Here is an 18,449-nt window from a genome sequence, read left to right as displayed (position 1 = left end):
TGTGATACTGACTTCTCCCAATCCCCTGCCCCTGCTGGCTCAAGTCGTATTCTAAGTCACCCACCTCCCTTGCTCTTTGGCTGCCTCTGCCTCCTAACTGGTCTCTCTGCTTCCACTCCTGCCCCGCTGACAGTCTGTTCTTTACCCAGCACCAGCACGATCTTTTGAGACTAGATTAGAACATGTCTAGCTCTTGCCTGAAATCCCTCCAATGACTTCCCACCGCCCTTGGAAATACAAATCCGTTCCTGCCTTTGCACCTACTTCCTCTGCTGGGAGTGCTCTTTCCCTAAGATCTTTGCACAAAAGGCTGCTTTTCAAGTGGGTTGCAGCTTAAATATCACTCCCTCAGAGACGCCTTCCCTGGCCACTTCATCTAAAATAGCCATCTCTTCTGCTTAATACCTGACACATTACATGGATTTATTACATATATAGCATATTCTGCCTGGAATTATCCTATCGATTTTTGTTGTTAAATCTCATCCCGGCAACAAATAGGCTTCATGGGATCAGGGACTTTGTTGCCTTGTTCATTGCATATCCTTAGCAACTAAAGCAGATTCTGGAATATAACAGGTGTTCAAGGAGTGTTTGTAGAATGGATGAATGAATGAGTGAATGAATGACAGAATGAATGTCATGTGCAGAAGAACTACATGCCAGAGAGGTTATAGTCATATAGCTAAATAGAAGCAGGGCCAAGACTAGAACTCAGGTCCCTTCATGTGTTTCTTTCTTCCAGGTCATGCGGTCATACAACAAGCCTGACTTAGAGATAATTCTCTCATTCGTTATTTACTCACTACATATTTATTGAGCTCTTATGTTTCAGACACTATTCTGTATCAGTGGTTCTCAAGCAGAAGTGATGTTGGTCCCTTGGGAACATTCTTCAATGTCTAGAGATGTTTTTAGCTGTTACAAGTGGGGTGGGTATGCTAGTGACATCTAGTCTGTAGAGGTCAGGAATGTTATCGTCTATATGTTCTATAATGCACAGGATAGCCTCCCACAACAAAGAATTAGCCGGCCTGAAGTGTCAACAGTGCTGCAATTGGGACCCTGTTCCAGATGAGCAGATACTTACTCTCATGGAGTTTATAGTTCAGAGTGGGGAGACAGATGACAGTGTATATCATACATAAAGAAATTAAAGGCCATGTCAAAAAGGTGGTATAATGGGAAAGAAAGTAAGTCAGAACAGAGTGAGAAGGAGGGCTGGTGGGCATTGTGGGTGATGAGGGGAGGAAGGACTACAATTTTACCCTTTTGGGGAGGTGAATCAGAAAAGGAAGTTTTGCCTTGGGAGGTTTAGCTCCACGACTTCCAATGACCAGTGCTTTGGGTTCAGCCCATTGAACTTCACAGGTCATCCTCACGTTTAAAAAGCATAAAACCCTTCTGAACAAAGGGACATCTTAACTTCCAAATGAAAATAGAGCACGCTGTTGTGGGCTAGAAATAATTATTATTTTCCACCCCTTTTCAGGGGTGTTTAAATTCTCTTTCTCAACACTGTCAGTGCTCTATCATCACGAATGCAGGGCAGTGTTAATTTGATGCAATGTGTATTGCTCATTGTCAACTTCTCACTTTTCTCCCAGAGCAAAAATAGTGTGATTTCAGCTTCTCTCAAGAGCATCGAGAGATTTTTTGGTTGCTCAGAGGTTTCTGTCTGTCTAGGCTGGTTTCTTAAACTCAACAGAAACAACTGTAGATTTTAATGTCTTGGAAAAGCTGTAGTAGTTGATGCTGGTAAAATTCATGTCAGTGAAATGGTTCTTACTATATATGTTTTTATATATGTGTATATACACACATACATGAATCTACACACACATACATGGGTCTATGTGTAGCATACGTAGATATACACTTAAGATCTCACTGAAAAAGTCAGCCTAAAATTGTGGTTTTGGTAATTTGGTAGGCGTGTACTTGCTCTTTTGGTCTTGCTCTTGTTTTTGTACCACAGTTCTTTACCAAACATTGGCACCTAGTAGGTACTCCACAAATGTTTGTTGAATGAATAAACAAACTGCAAAAATCAGTTTGAGATTACTGGATTCCAAGTTATTTTTCTATGTTCGCATGAACTTATTTATGTCAACTGAAACACAACTTGGCAAATACAGAAGCATATTCTTACACTGGTATGACTGTGGCATAATCATTCATTTCTAAATCTGTAGTTTTTTTTTTTTAATTTTTAAAATTATTGCCAAGGATATGAGTTGACTTACGGGGTTTCTGAATCCACCAAGCACAAGACTCTTAGTAATTAATACATTTTCTATATACCTTTAACCTAGGGAGGGATTATTAATCAAGAGAATACATTTCAACAAGCATCTTGATTCAAATGTATTTACATTGACAGTATTGAAGATATTATGCCCAGTGCACCCTTTTATTTTGGGTGCCATTTATTCTATAGAAGAACTGTGTTAACTAGTTCACTGGATGTGTGTCCATGGTTTTTTTTTTTTTTTTTTTCCCTCATTTTTTTTCTTTCAGTGCTATTTCTTCACAATTGAGTTTGGCCTTTGCAAGCAAGAAGGGCAACTACGGGCATATGGAGCAGGACTACTTTCCTCCATTGGAGAATTGAAGGTATGAAGCTGTGAATGAAAATATCCTTCCTGAGCAAACTGGTTCAAGGTCATGGAAAATATTGATTTGTTTGTCTGAGCAGTTCTACTCATAGGTACGTCATAAATATTTGATACAGGGATGTGGCACCTCAGATGTGGGTGCTGACCTAACTTTTTGCACTTCTGAAAATGGGTCATGCCTTTCTAGGTGTGTGGTGTGGCTCAGATGGACGAGCAGCCATGTGCACAGATCAACGGGAATGACAAACGTATGCTCGAGTGTTGGGTAACATACGACTGGCCTAAATTTAGTACTGAAAAGTGGGCAGCAAGTTAGCAGTGATCGCTTCATTGAAATTTCTTTATAAGGATAGCTTGGCTATTCTCATTTCTGTTATCCCCATGGCTCCCATGGACTCCCTAGAATTTCCTTTCCAAGGGGAATTTGAGATTATGTTAGCTTCTGTGAAATTAATGTGTATTAAAACGTTTGTGGACATATACAATTTGGGGGAAAAAAGCTGAAATATACCTATGTTCAGAGAGGTAGCTAATATGTGTAGTGATGCTTAGGGAATGCTATTTTTTTGCCTTAAAATATAGTAAAATGGTCATTTATTCAGAAATGTTGGGGACTGGATCATCTGATCATTTAAATCTTTTGGTTACTTAAGAAGTGCTGTCTATACCACTGGGGGACAGCAAGGTTTGATGAATTTAGAATGCAGTGTGATGTATAATCTGGAAGTGGTACTGAAAATAATTTAATCTTTCTTTGATTATCCAGACTAAGATCGGGATTATCAACTATCTTAGGGTTTTTATTTGGGGTATTGATTATCCCTAGAGTCGAGTAATGATTATTGGAACGTCTTGGTTGTTTATATTCTTGAAAGATATAATTTTCCTGTACTTTTATTAAGTCTGTTTGCTTTATGGTGCCATTTATTCATTAATTCATTCCTCAAACATTTGATTGAACACCTACTATGTACCATGTACTGTGCCAGTCTCTAGGGAAATAAATAATGAAGGAGGAGGAGGAGGAGCAGGAGAAAGAGAAGGAGAAAGTAGAAAGAAGAAAGAAAGAAGAAGCAGAAAACAGCGACCTCAGACACTTAAATAGACCTAATTAGTATTGTAGGTGCTTTAAACATATTAACCCACTTAATTCTCATAACAATCCAATGAGGTAAACAGTGTTATTATCACATATGAGAAAACTGAGCCATAAAGACATTAAGGAACTTCCCCGAGGTGACACAGCTAATAAGTGTTGGAGCTGGACCCACGTCCAGTGGACTAGGCTCCAGGATTCCAGCCAGTAACCAGTAGGCTGTCCCGCCTGGGATCCCTGTTATCAGAGAATTTACTTTCTAGTGCAAGGGGGTAAGCAGCCAATCTGTTAATGCAAACTGTGACCAGTGTGCCCGGCACTTACTAGGCCGTGCCTGGGAAGACTCCTGACGAGGGCCTTGCTGCCCAAGCGGATTCTTGAGGAGTGGAAAGGATGAATAAGGGGAGGATGAGATGCAGGAAATAGTCCGGACAGCATTGTATGCTCTCATCAAATCCTGGCCCATTTAGGAAGCTGCCTGAGGCTCTGCATGGCTGGAGTAGTTGATAACATTTAACATGACAAAAGCCTGATGTAATGTGGTAATTTATTTTTTTTAAATGAAATCCTCAGCCACAAAAAAAAGCATTTCAGTGCCGTGACCAAAGCCCACAGCAATAGCATGATGTCATATCCCTGTAAGACCCATGCCTTCTGTGGAGTGCTTCTTGATTTCCATGAGAAAAGAATTAGAAAAATGATGTGGCTCTTGAGCTACATCTATTTACATTTACATTCTCCTCAGAAAGTTTATAAATGATGCCAGACACAAAAGAAACAAATCTCTCTCATTGCCCCAACTTTCGACAGGGCCCTCTAATCAGGTTAATGGGGCATGTGTAGGCAGCATTGGGGTGAATCTGTTGTTTTTGTTGCTTTTGGTGTGGACGGAAAAGTCTAGAAATGGAAATCAGCCAGGATGTGTACACCGAAGGGCATTGTCTGCCGTGAATCTTGTTCTGGTCCATCACCTCTGGTCATTAGCATTCTTCCATTCTCAAATTTCTACACTCCACCATCCCAGTGATTGCTACTTTGGACCATTCTTACAATTCAGAAATTCTTTCTCCGAGAAGTATCTTCTGATTGTTCACAGAGAATACATAACACAGGATGCTTTCCATATCCCCACCCCTCCCCTCATCTCTGCCCCGCTCTGTGCGAATGTCCGGAACCCTCACACAGCTTCTGAGTACTTCTGGCTAACTGTCGTTTGTGGGGACAGATGATAATCCTGAACCCGGGGAGGGCAGGGGGATCACTTTATTGATAGCATCGCAATAATTCCTGTGTCAAACACATTTATGATTTTGAATGCAGTTACCATTTGTGGTAAAGTCTTTCTTGTTGTTTTAAACTGCAGCCCAAATGTAGGTCCCAGCTAAGTTGTTGGAGGTTTGGGTGCAGTCTTTGTCACTTTTACATAAAAATTCGCCTTCTCTCCTTGAACAAAACACGTTTTAAAATTTGTTCTGTAAAAGGCTAAAATTTCTTGGGCGTAGATGTTGCATTACAGCGCCGGTCAAGGACTCCCAAGTGGTGTATCTCTAGCTCAGAGGATAACTTTCATTTTTGCCTCTTATTTTTTCGATGATTACGATGCTTATTTTTTGACAGCCTTTGAAGACAGAAACAAAATAAATAAGGAAAAGCTTGTAAAAGCTGTATGTGAGAACCACAAAGACTTCTTTTTTTAACCTCATCAGTGGTTGTTCCCTCTCTTACCTGTTCTGTGATGTACTTTCAGGAATTCCAAAAGTGTGTCTGGGTAGGGTTTTCCATATCTTCCTCACTCTGGGTGGCAGTTAATAAGGAGATAAATCATCTGGAAATCTGACTTTAATTTATTTTTTTTAAATTTACATCTAAGTTAGTTAGCATATAGTGCAACAATGATTTCGGGAGTAGATTCCTTAGTTCCCCTTACCCATTTAGCCCATCCCCCCTCCCATAACCCCTCCAGTAACCCTCTGTGTGTTCTCCATATTTATGAGTCTCATATGTTTTGTCCCCCTCCCTGGTTTTATATTATTTTTTCTTCCCTTCCCTTATGTTCATCTGTTTTGTCTCTTAAAGTCCTCATATGAGTGAAGTCATATGATATTTGTCTTTCTCTGACTAATTTCACTTAGCATAATACCCTCCAGTTCCGTCCATGTAGTTGCAAATGGCAAGATTTCATTCTTTTTGATTGCTGAGTAATACTCCATTGTGTGTGTGTGTGTGTGTGTGTGTGTGTGTGTGTGTGTGTATACACACCACATCTTCTTTATCCATTCATCCATCAATGGACATTTGGGCTCTTTCCATACATTGGCTATTGTTGATGGTGCTGCTATAAACATTGGGGTGCATGTGTCCCTTTGAAACAGCCTACATGTATCCCTTGGATAAATACCTAGTAGTGCAATTGCTGGGTTGTAGGTAGTTCTGTTTTTAGTTTTTTGAGGAACCTCCATACTATTTTCCAGAGTGGCCGCACCAGTTTGCATTCCCACCAGCAGTGCAAAAGAGATCCTCTTTCTCCACATCCTCGCTAACATCTGTTGTTGCCTGAGTTGTGAGTGTTAGCCATTCTGACTGGTATAAGGTGGTATCTCATTGTGGTTTTGATTTGTATTTCCCTGATGATGAGTGATGTTGAGCATTTTTTCATGTGTTGGTTGGCCATCTGGATGTCTTCTTTGGAGAAGTGTCTATTCATGTCTTTTGCCCATTTCTTCACTGGATTATTTGTTTTTTGGGTGTTGAGTTTGATAAGTTCTTTATAGATTTTGGATACTAACTAGCCCTTTATCTGATATTTAATCGTTTGCAAATATCTTCTCCCATTCTGTTGGTTGCCTTTTAGTTTTGCTGATTGTTTCCTTCGCTGTGCAGAAGCTTTTTATTTTGATGAGGTCCTAGTAGTTCATTTTTGCTTTTGTTTCCCTTGCCTCTGGAGACGTGTTGAGTAAGAAGTTGTTGAGGCCAAGATCAAAGAGGTTTTTGCCTGCTTTCTCCTCGAGGATTTTGATGGCTTCCTGTCTTGCATTTAGGTCTTTCATCCATTTTGAGTTTATTTTTGTGTATGGTGTAAGAAAGTGGTCCAGGTTCATTCTTCTGCATGTGGCTGTCCAGTTTTCCCAGCACCACTTGCTGAAGAGACTGTCTTTATTCCATTGAATATTCTTTCCTTCTTTGTCAAAGATTAGTTGGCCATACGTTTGTGGGTCCATTTCTGGGTTCTTCATTCTGTTCCATTGATCTGAGTGTCTGTTCTTGTGCCAGTACCATACTGTCTTGATGATTACAGCTTTGTAATACAGCTTGAAGTCTGTGTATTGCTTTTTAAAGTAAATGTTTATTGATTTATTTGGAGAGAGAGAGAGAGAGAACAGCGGAGGGTGGAGAAAGAGAGAGAGAGAGAGAGGGAGGAAAGGAGAGGGAGGGAGAGAGAGAGAGAGAGAGAGAGAATCCTAAGCAGGATCTGCACTGTCACTGTAGAGCTCAGCATGAGGCTCCATTTTTACTAACGGTGCTGGTTTCAGGAAAAGGAAGGGCCTGGGACTGGAGGTGTGAGCCATCTGAGCAGGGGAAAGGTGGGAGAAGTCTGGAGCCATTAGCACTAACTCTAGTCACAGACAAATCGAAGAGTTTGTTTGAAGAGGGAATTTGTTCCTTGCCCCTACAGGAACTTATTCAAACCAATGAAACTTTCAACATCACTGAAAAAAAAAAAAAAAAAAAGGTGTGATGCTGTTATCACCCAGTTGAGCAATAGGGATGTTGGTGGCACTTTGTACTTGGTTAGCAGGAGAGACATTTGGGGAAATTTAAACAAATATATGCATACATGCATATCTACATATACAGAAGTATATATTTGCTGTTCAGATGTGGGGAGGAAGGAGAAGATGATTGCAGTGTGAGTGTAAGAGTGTTTGCAAATTCTTATTCAGAATCTAGGGCCCAAACTACCTCTAAACCTGATTTCACACTTGAGTTCTTTCCCAACTTAAACCAGTCCTAATATAGAGGGTGAGGATCACAGGATTTATGTGGAGAATAGTTGAGATAATAACCCTGTGTCTGCAAAGGCAGGTGGCTGGGAGGAAGGAAGATTTTAAATTGGTGAACTTGGGGCAGGCACTATTGTGGTCTGAAACCTGGAAGCCTCATAGCTAGGGCCGTGTCTATGGGTTCTGGACCCAGCGGGGAGAAGAGCTGTATCAATGGTGGCAGGTGTGGCTGAATGCCTGTGTACACCGACATCATCTCCACACTGAGTGGCAATAATAACTCAGCATAGGGTGCTTCCCATGTGCCAGGCACAACCCTGGGGGGGTAGATACTATTAGTAGTCCCATTTTTCAGACGGATACTGGAATAGGCTTCCAGAGGTGTAATAACTTGCCCAAAGTCACATAGAAACTTTAGGTAATAATTAGGTTCTAGGCAACTTGATGTGGAAAAAAAGTTTTTGTATTTAAAAGGCTGTAATGGCACATAAGTCTTCATTTGTGTCCTGAAGGATTGTGTTGGGAAGTGTGGGAAGGCCATGCCTAGGCCATGGGAAAGGTTGCTATGGTCAATGTGTGCTGCCTGGGGAGAGGGGGGAGATGACAGGGAGTGCGGTGTACCTGCAGGCCCTTTAAATTTTTTTAAAAATTTATTTTAGAGAGAGAGAGACAGAGAGGATGTGATGGAGGAGAGGGGAAGAGGGACAGGGGATAGAGACAGTTTTAAGCAGGCTCCACGCTCAGGGTGGAGCCCATTGTAGGGCTTGATCCCACAACCATGAGATCATAACCTGAGCCTAAATCAAGAGTCGGCCATTCAACTGACTGAGCCACCCAGGCACCCCTGTAGACCTTTTAAAATAATATTGTGAGGAGAACTTTAGAATTCATGTGGATCAATCTTTTCAGTTTTATCAAAGAGGACACCCTGTCCCAATGGAGAAGTCTGACTCATTCGATATCATGCCTCTGGGACAACTGTGTTTAGGACCCAGGACTTGTAGCTCCCAGTCCTGCACACTTGTCTTTAGCACTGTTGGTAAATACAGAACAATCCTTCTAGACAGCATTTAGATGAGAGCAGCTGATTCTTAAGCACTCTTGCACTTTTAAAATGGCTTAAGACGAAGAGACTGTCAGCCACATTCTCTCAGCCTTATAAAGCCTCTGTCTGCCAAAGTCGGATAAATTCTTGCAGACCTCAGGATATCAGACTGCTAACACATTGGGAAGGATTCGCCACAAAGTCCCCGGGGACATCAAGTAGTGTGACTCCATGTTTACAGAGAATCCATTCTGGACATAGTGGGGAAGCATGGAGGCTGCTCCCTCACATGGAGGCAGCTTAGAGATAGACGCGGACGGGAGCTGAGAATCAAACTCAGTAGGGCTCCACTCCATGGGGTGTCAGTGGAGACATGGATGCTATTTCATAGACTTTGGGTCACACTCTAGTATTCAGAAACAGGAACCTCATAGGCTGCATGGATGTTCCTGGCAGTCATCCCACAGGTAAATGAGACCACTTACAGGTGTGAGCATCACCTCGTTTTTGGCCTCACCCACTGGTTGCCCCCCAACTCCAGGCTCTTATCATTCTCCAGGCGGCTAATCTTTGGGTACCACTATCACCCCCATAATTGTAATAGCTAAGGAGCAGCACTGGTCCCATACCCCAGTGGATGGAGAGGTCCCCAGTAGGTAATTAGCATATCGGACACAGCAGGCCCCTGAGGATAGACTGCATTGTTGATAGCTTAAAATAATCAGCTCCCAGTTTTTCCTTTGATTGTTACATTAGGCCAATGTGATGTGTCTTGCCTAATGGTCTTTGCCTCAAGTTTTATTCTGTGAATCCACTGACTTTACTTGAAGTCTGGGCACAGCGCTTGCCTTCTGGCCTTTTTCTTGGTTTACTCTCCTCCCCTTTACTAGTTATAATAACTAAATGGGCTCATCTGAGTATCCAGTGGAATTGTCACATGATAATTCTTTCTAAAACCCCACCGATTTCAGTCTGTGTTATTGTATACACACATTCTGGAGGCCTCCTTTACACATGGTGGCTGCTGGGTGGCTAATGGCCTACCAAAGCCTTTTAGACCCAAGCAGATGAGTTTCATCTCCTTCTTGTGCTTGTATTGACCCGATGAAAAGTCTTGGGCTCAACAGGGATGCCCTGTCTGAGGGAGCAGAGGTTTAACTGTTTTCATGGTCTGTTTGGCTACCACTCTCCTCATGCCCCTGATTGTGAGCATGAGAACATGGAAAGATCAAGGACACTGAATCTGTCACTGTCCTTCCTTACATAGATACCGGTGAAGGGTGAAGTAAAACCCACCCCGAGTACATGGCTGCAAAGAAAGCCGCTTCTAATTCTGAAAACCACAGCAAGTCAGTAGGAGGCCTGTTCTTTGCAAAGGAGCACCAGCTCTCAGAAAAGGACATTTGTTTCTTGAAACCGTGAAGTTGTTTTTAAAATGTGGACAGAATTATTAGTCATGTGGAACCCAAATCCCCTGATGTTCATGGCACTGGATTGAATCTGGCACAAATGCATTTCAGGTGTAGTGACCTTCTGCTTTTAATGAAGTTGTTCTGTGGGCCAAAAAGAATGAATGAGTTCATTCCCAGAGGCCCTCTGCATTCCCTGATTCATATATGCATTGATCTGGACAACGCAACTTTGCAGGAAAGCAAATCACATGCAGGTGGGCCCTCGTGCCCTTTCTCTTGCATGTTAGTCCTTTGGTCTGCAATTGTATTTTCAAACTTAGGGCACCACAGCCTTGTTCGTGGAAGACTGCAGCAAATCATCCCGTGCATTTTGAAATTGTTGGGGGTGTACCAAGAATTTGAACAGGAAAGATTTTTCAGCATTTCTCCAGGAAACTTTAGCAATCTACCTCTTGTACCGAGAGGGAGAAAAGTGCTTTGGGTGGAACCCAGATGCTGGAATGAAGTGTCTTCAGAAATCATCCATCCCAAACCTCTCATTTACAGTTATGGAAACAGAGGCACAGAAGAGAGGCCAAGGTTACCCAGCTTGACAGCAGTAACATTTAGAGTAGAGCCCATTTTCTCTCCGTTCAAGACAGTTTCTGCTGCCTCTTCTCTCACTCTGCTTCTCTCCCCCAACTAATTTACCCTTTTAATTAAGAAAAAGACAGAATCCAGAGGAGTATTTCTCGAAATATAGTTCACAACCACTGGAGTCTGAATCACCTCGGAAGCCTTCAAAATGCAGATTCCTGAGATTTATCCAGACTTGCTAAATAAAACTGAGGCCTGGGTATTTGCATTTTTCCCCAAGCTCCTCTGTCATCCTTATGCACATGAGGTTTGAGAACCATTAATCTAGGGACGATAAATAGGCAGGTGGCACGTGGCAGGAAGTGACCACTAACTTTCAGCATCAGTGAATTTATCTTGAGAAGACAGTCATCCATTGTTTCTTGCTGTTCTCAGTGCCAGTCATGTAGTGAGTTGAATGGAGCTAATGATGGTTCAAAGAGTAATTACATTGGCTTCCCTGTTTTCCTAACACCTTCTCTGTGCATAAGTGTAACTATTAATATTAGCTCCCTTTTCCCACCTGACAATATTTATCTGCTGTATATTGCTCTGCTGTACTTGCTGGAAGGGAAATGAATGCTTTGCAAGTACCCTCAAATATACAAGCCAACTCCAGACTCTGTTGATACACAGTGCCTGGCCTCAAAATGTCTCACAATGAGGCCACAAATAGTTCAGTCAGAGTCCCAATTACCTTTCCACGCAGGTAATTATTACTTCTGCCATTTAAGTGAAATTTTAATACACTGCTTATAGCAATAAATTTAGGACCATATTTATGCTGTCTCCTTGCTTCTATTCATAGCGTAGATTTAAAATTCCATTTCTTTTGGGATATAGCTCTGAACTGTCCTTCCATATGAATTTGTCTGATAATACATAAAATAATACCATAATCTCATTTTTCCTCTCAGCTTCTAACAGACTTAAACAAAACAAAACCCCTAACACGCATTTTACCCTGCATTTTTAGAGAGTACCGTATTTCATGGCAGACTAGTAACTGAGCAGCTCTGTAAAAATACTGAGTTGTGTTATAGAACTGTGACATCATGGCACTTTGGAAGTCTCATTATCGAGTTTAATGGGTTTCGTGGTATATTTTGCAGCATGCTCTTTCTGACAAGGCATGTGTGAAAGCCTTTGACCCAAAGACCACTTGCTTACAGGAATGCCTTATCACCACTTTCCAGGAAGCCTACTTTGTTTCAGAAAGTTTTGAAGAAGCCAAAGAAAAGATGAGGTAAACTTGTGTTTCTTCCATCTCCAGAAAATTACTTTTTATTTTTCTGGCTCTGTTCCTTCCTTCTATCTGTATCTCCTATACCAATGACAGTTGATCACTTATCCCTCTATTTCTGTTTATTTTGCAGGGACTTTGCAAAGTCAATTACCCGTCCCTTCTCTGTGTACTTCAATCCCTATACACAGAGTATTGAAATTCTGAAAGACACCAGAAGTATTGAAAACGTGGTGCAGGACCTTCGCAGTGATTTGAACACAGTGTGTGATGCCTTGAACAAAATGAACCAGTATCTGGGGATTTGATGCCTGGGACCATTGTCATTGCCAGAATGATCTTTCTGGGGCTTAGCAGCAATTCAATCAATGTCATATAACACCAATAACTCTCTGAGTCATGGCTTGGCTACTGAGCATGCAATTCTGTACAATTCTGCATATCTCTATCTACTTGTAATTTACTGTGTTAATGTGTGAAACACCATAAAGAACCCAATGACAGATAACCACTCATTGTTTGAAATATTGTAACATGTTTAAATGTCTTAAGTAGATTTGACATTCTTGCTTGGTGTCCTTAACCAAACTGCAGCTATTTAAAATTTGTAACAAATAGCCCTCTTATGATTCTAGCTTATTACTTTTTTTTTTTCTCAGATCTGAGCTTTTCCTCTGTGTTCATTAGATAAAATGAAAATAGCAGTGAAACTGTTTCTATTTTCTATAGTATCAGTGTTTCCACAGCACTATTTGAGATAAACCCAGAATTGTGTGAAAACTCCCATCACATTAACAAAAGATACAGTATTCTGTTTCAAAAATGAAAACTAGTGAACCCACTGGTTGGAATGGTTTTTAGGTTGAATATTTATACAATGTTAGAAAAGAGAACATTTTGCAAATGGAACGTGTAGGTGGCATTGACCATGTATAAACTGAGTTGTGGCATGCTTTCCAAAGTATTTTGGAAGAAAATACTTCCAGAAAGGACATTAGGAAAGACTAAACAATGGGCAGAAGGTCTTGGGACTATGAATTTTATGCTGGAATAAATAGAATTATCATGCTCAGGTGTTTAATCCATTTGTCTTAGAGAACAATAATATCATAGAGCCTGGGTTTCAAAACTGTGGAATTGCGTCTCAGAGAAGTTAAGTGATTTGCCCAAAGCAGCGGTTAATTGTGCACTAACATTTCCAGCCCATTGCATGTCACTTTTGGATTGCTAAATTCAACTTGGTATATTTGTGTGTAGTAGAGAAGGGAAAACTAATACTTACAAAACTATGTTAATCGCTAAATAGGATTTGGTTTTTGATCAAGGGCTTCCAACAGCACAGATGTTTCCTCTCACGGCCCCCAAACCAAGCCAGATCTCTGAGAGTTTGTCCAGTTTGCCCAAAGTTTGGGCAAATTTGGGCAGATAATGGTGATGCACCACAAATCTCTAGCCATCTTTGCCGTAAGAGGTATAATCAGGTGACTAAGTGAACAAATAAAAATCTGAATGAGTGAATAAGTTTCGTCTGATTCTCTCAACAAACACAACCACTGTTCCTCACATTGTACTTTTGTCATGCAGAATGCTGGATGGATGAAGGAAAGGATGGGAAAAAGAGATGAGAAAGGTGACAAAATGACTTTTAAGTTAGCAATTCTACAATATTTGCTTAAGCAATTTCTAAGATGTTCTTTTAATAACAAATGGCATGTGATTTCAAACGAATTCATACTCATATGGGCCCATTATGAGTCAGAAATTTTTGTACTAGATGTACTTGGGACGAACATGAAAAAGAGTGAAAATATGCATCAGAGAGAGGTAAAATGAAAAGAAATCAGAGGTTTGAATAAGGTTTAAGTGGTTCCTTAACTACTGAGGGTCTTTCGTTTCTGAAGGATTCTCAGAACAACTGAGTTTTGGAAAGGGATTTGGTAGACAGAATGTGACAGTTACTCAGTTTAAATGCTATTTTAAATGGAAGAGATAGTGCCTTGAGAGATTATTGGTGGTAGAGAAGTGATGAGCAAGCTGAAGCAAAATGATCTAGAATGATCAAGTAGTTGCATATTTCAGTAGTTTTATAGATTCCAAACGACATAGTTTCTTACATCTTGTTTTGCTAGGTCTAGATGACCCTGAGTAATTATTTACTTATAAATTCTAACCTAGAACAATAACCCAGAATAATAAGTCCAGAAAGTTCCAGAACTAGTTGCTGAATTTTCTCAAAGAGGAAAATTGGCTGAGAAACTCTTAATGTCTGCCTTCCGCCTTGTTTTCATAATTTGGTGTAATAAGTAGCCATCAAGGTTGTCCCTTTTAGCCCCATGAGAGGGGAGGTTCTCAGTTAAGTGGACTGGAAGAAGAATTATATTTAATTGTAAACAAATTCCCTCAACAAAAATAACACTTGAGCTATCTTCTGATTGGCTTTTTCTCCCCACATGTGCAAAATCTATGTTGTTTCAAAAATAGAAGAGTTGCAAAGTAAATAGGCTTTCCCACAGAGCTTATATAGGTTATCATATAAGGTGGAGGGATTACATGATTCTTTTTAGATTTGTTCTCCATTTGGAAGAGCAGTAACCATGGTTTTCACTGTGTGAAACAAAGGAATCATGGTTTTCATTTGTCGTGAGCATTTAATATGCAAATGCTATTACAACTAATGGTGGGAAAAATCCTATAAAATTTAACAGCCATCATAGGAAAAGTGTTGGCAGAAAAAGTTCCCAAATGGAAATAGTACAACCAAATAATCACAGCTAGCTCCTTGTCATATTTGATACCTGCTTAGTATAACCATCTGTCTCACTTATGACTCATGACTTAAGGCTAAATTAAATAGAATCAAGGGCAATTATAAATTTAAAGATGCTTGCTCACTGTCATTGTGAATTGCTACTTTATTTTGACTTTGATGCTGACTTCTATAACCGGCTAATCAGAAACCAACCCAAGATTCCTGGCAATACCAGGTTTCTTATGCATCACACATTGGCAAAAGACAGCCAGAAATCTGATTAGTCCAGTTTTCTTCTGGAAGCATTTTTGTCTGTTACAAGTTAGGGTCAGGCATCCAGTGTATGCTTGGATGATCAGTTTATTTGGTATGATGAGAGCTTAATAGATTGTTCATAAATTGCATCTTATAAGAGTAGGGAACTTTGACCCAACCAAGTTGCTAATTTTTTTTTTTTTTTTTTTACATTTGTGGTGAGGGTTGTGGAGCCTTGGGTTTCTGGCTTAGTCTCATTTATTTACTGTGTAATTTAGAAATGATGCTTTATGGGGATGATATATGTGTTCTTGTCTTGCTTGCACATAGTAGATGGGCCTGTGCCTAATGAATGCAAAGTATTGCAACATTTACCAACATGAAAAGTCTAAAATGAAAAACAGTGCGCTTTAACGTGGAAGCAAATAGAAATACAAGGTTTCATTTTCAAATGGAGTCATGGCTCACATCATCTCATTTTCTTCATTCGAGAAGGAAAACATTAACACACGATGTAGTTGTCCTCCAATTCATTTGATCTAATTTTCAACTTCTAAAGAATCAAGCACTGATGCTTACTCTCATGAACCTTGTCTTACTTATAATGAAAAAGAAAGCAGTCCAGAGTATTCTAGTGTGTCTGAGTTTTTTTTTTCTTCCTCTTCAATTTGCAAAGACATTCTCTTATTTTGGGAAATGATTCTTATGCAGATTGCCATATTTTGGGAAAAGGCAAGGGAATTAATAGTGAGATACTGCTTCTAATATTAAATTTGCATGTGTTCAAAATAAACCAGTTCTGGAACATGAAATGGTGATTCTTTATAATATATATGACCTGGGGCCTCAAAACATTTATTCAGTGGCTTAGACCGTATTAGGGACTGTATGAGACACTTTTCTAGACACTGAAGATATGGTGGTAAATAAGGCAGAGAAAGTTTATGCCCACTTTGAACTTATATTCTGGTGGGCAGATACAGGCAAAAAGCCAGATTATTTGAGACCACAGCAAATTCTATGAAGAAATTGGAGTGATAAGGAGCAATGGGCAGGAGGAAGGAATAAGGTGGCTAGGGTAAGTTTTTCTGAGCAGATGGCATTTGACTAAGAACCATGGGATGAGGAGAAGCCAGGCATGAAGAGACCCATGGAAAGAATGTTTCTTGAAGAGGGGACAGCAAGATCAAAGCCAGTGGAAGCCTACAGAGGAAGGACAAGAGAGCAGCATGGGAGGCAAGGATAAGATAATATAGGGTTTCAGAGGGGGTTAGGTATGTTCTAAATGGAGTGGAAAGTCACTGGAGAGCTGTAGCAAAACAGTGACAGATCTGATTTACATTTTGAAGAGGTTACTCAGGCTGCTGTGTGGAAATGAATCCAAGGGGGATGGGAGGGTGGGGTAAAACCAATTAGGAGGCTATTGCAATGCTAGAGAGTCAGTATCTTGCTGGATCATGGTGGACGTTATTAAAAGCAGTAATTAAATAAGTTACACAGTTGGGTGGGTAGATTAGAACTGTCAGATGAAAAGTGGGGAAACTGGAAAAATGGTACCTGGGTTATCATTTGGAGAAGCATATATCCAATGATACCCTGTGTCTTTTGCAAATACTTAAAGTTTCCTTTGACAAAGTAATATTAGATTAAACTTTTTCTGGCAAGCTTAAGGATAAAAAGCCATGCAATTTTTTTTCTCGTGACCCACAAATATTAACTGCATAAGCAAAAATGAAGTAGAAAATGAGGCATTGTAGGTGAACAATTGGTGGTGCTGACATTTAGGATAATTCAGGAAAAAAAGCTCCCTTATTTCCAAGCACACTAAACAGTTGTGTTCACCGTGCCATCCAGCCATTTCTGTGGGAATAGACCTCATAAAGCGAATCAGTTGTCTATTTCCACTATTCTTGCTGCCTTCCACCTCTCCAGCTGTATATTTCAGATACCCCAGAAAGGTTCACTTGCTGTCATTTCTTCCTCTCTCCAAGAAGGACGGGTCTGGTGCAGCAGCTGGATGCACATTTCCTTCTTTGGGAAGATCATAGTGAGCCTGATGTTCAACCTAAGGGCGTCTGTGGTTATGGTGCCTGCAAACAGCATTCTCATAATCCAGTCTGGATACAGTTTTTATAATTGAACAACGGAAACATCTGACAGATGTGGGTAGGGTAATTTGAAAGCTTGTGGCACAAAGAAATCAAGTTCATTTTCTGTCAAAATCAAATCTTTAAAAAAGATGCAAACCTAGCCCTCATTTTTAGGTTGAGAGACATAATCTTAATTATAGGAAGGTGCTGGGAATTTCCTGGTGCCTCCTTCCAGATCCCTTGCAGTCTCTTTACTTTTTAGCTTGTTAATTTTCATGGAACTAGCAAGATGCTGATTCAGTAGGTCTATTATTCCCAAAGGTTTGAAAACCACTGAACACATCTAATGTACAGCTTGCCCAATTTTAGGGAACAGCTAACTTCACAGGCGTTAATGAGGCCAATTATTGGCAAGTGAATTTGAAGTGAAGAACACATTAGGTTTGCCACTATAGCAGTTATTTGTTATCGGGATTGATTGAAACAAACTTCCTTTTGATCATTACATCTGATTGATCACTGCACATGGCATTATGAAAGAATGAGGTTCCCAAATCAGATAGATACTTGGAAGAAAAATCTCTACCTTGTAAGGGCAGAACATGTTCCCCTATCCATTTCAGTGTGAAAGCCTAGCTATTAAGCTGGAATGGATCCTAATTAGCCTCCTCACAAATCTCTAAAACTTTTTGGTCTTTCCTGTTGAGCAGAATTTAAAAGAAGCCGAAATTCTTCCCTTTCCCACGTATAGTCAATATCAAAGAAAATAACTTGCAGGGTAATACTTACTGCTGAAAACGAGTGCAGACATAGAAATCCTGATTTGAAGTGGCATTGGAAAGTATAATTTGATTCACCCAGCCAAATGATTACTGCAAGTGCAAATCATCAGCACAGCCCGCTCCAGCACATTTGATTGGTGATCAGCGGACAGCTAATTGCCAGACTGAGTCTGCCTCTTGAGTCTCTGCCTGGGAACAGAGGGAAAAGTCCCCATGAGTCCTACGTAGACTGGATGGAGGTTTTCCCACGTTGGAAATATGCCTTTGAGGGTGTTTGTCACTCTGCATACACTGGCCAGCTGCCAGTATCTACCAGTAACTGCAGCACCCCCCCCTTTCCTTTTGTGAACCACCCACCCCTATGCTTTGTTCATAGCTTGGGTGAAGCTGATTCCACTTCCCAGTTCCAGGGATGGGCTCATGGCCAAGGCTTGGTCAATGAGCTATCTTACAACAATTGGTGCAGGGATGGGCCATGTCCATGAGGTGAGCCATGTCCTGAGGTGAGCCCTGGCTCTTTCTGGAACCATTGGGAAAGAAGTG

The 18,449-nt window shown here is 40.6% G+C and overlaps 1 protein-coding gene across 1 annotated transcript in view; it reads left to right on the top strand.

Annotated features, from left to right (window-relative positions):
• Nucleotides 1-14,449, top strand: part of TPH2 (tryptophan hydroxylase 2) — a 105,626-nt gene extending 91,177 nt beyond the window's left edge. Inside the window, exons 9-11 of the mRNA XM_025926348.2 lie at nt 2,521-2,616; nt 11,900-12,033; nt 12,164-14,449. Of these exons, the coding sequence (XP_025782133.1) occupies nt 2,521-2,616; nt 11,900-12,033; nt 12,164-12,338 (405 nt within the window). The 3' untranslated portion in view covers nt 12,339-14,449. The remainder of the gene's footprint in view (nt 1-2,520; nt 2,617-11,899; nt 12,034-12,163) is intronic.
• Nucleotides 14,450-18,449: the final 4,000 nt, after the last annotated feature.

This window comes from Puma concolor, chromosome B4 (genome assembly GCF_028749965.1).
Source record: "Puma concolor isolate L17-30 chromosome B4, mPumCon1.1.hap2, whole genome shotgun sequence".
Taxonomy (NCBI): domain Eukaryota; kingdom Metazoa; phylum Chordata; class Mammalia; order Carnivora; family Felidae; genus Puma; species Puma concolor.
The sequence above is the reverse complement of the archived record's forward strand: the minus strand, read 5'-3'. Positions and strand labels throughout refer to the sequence as shown.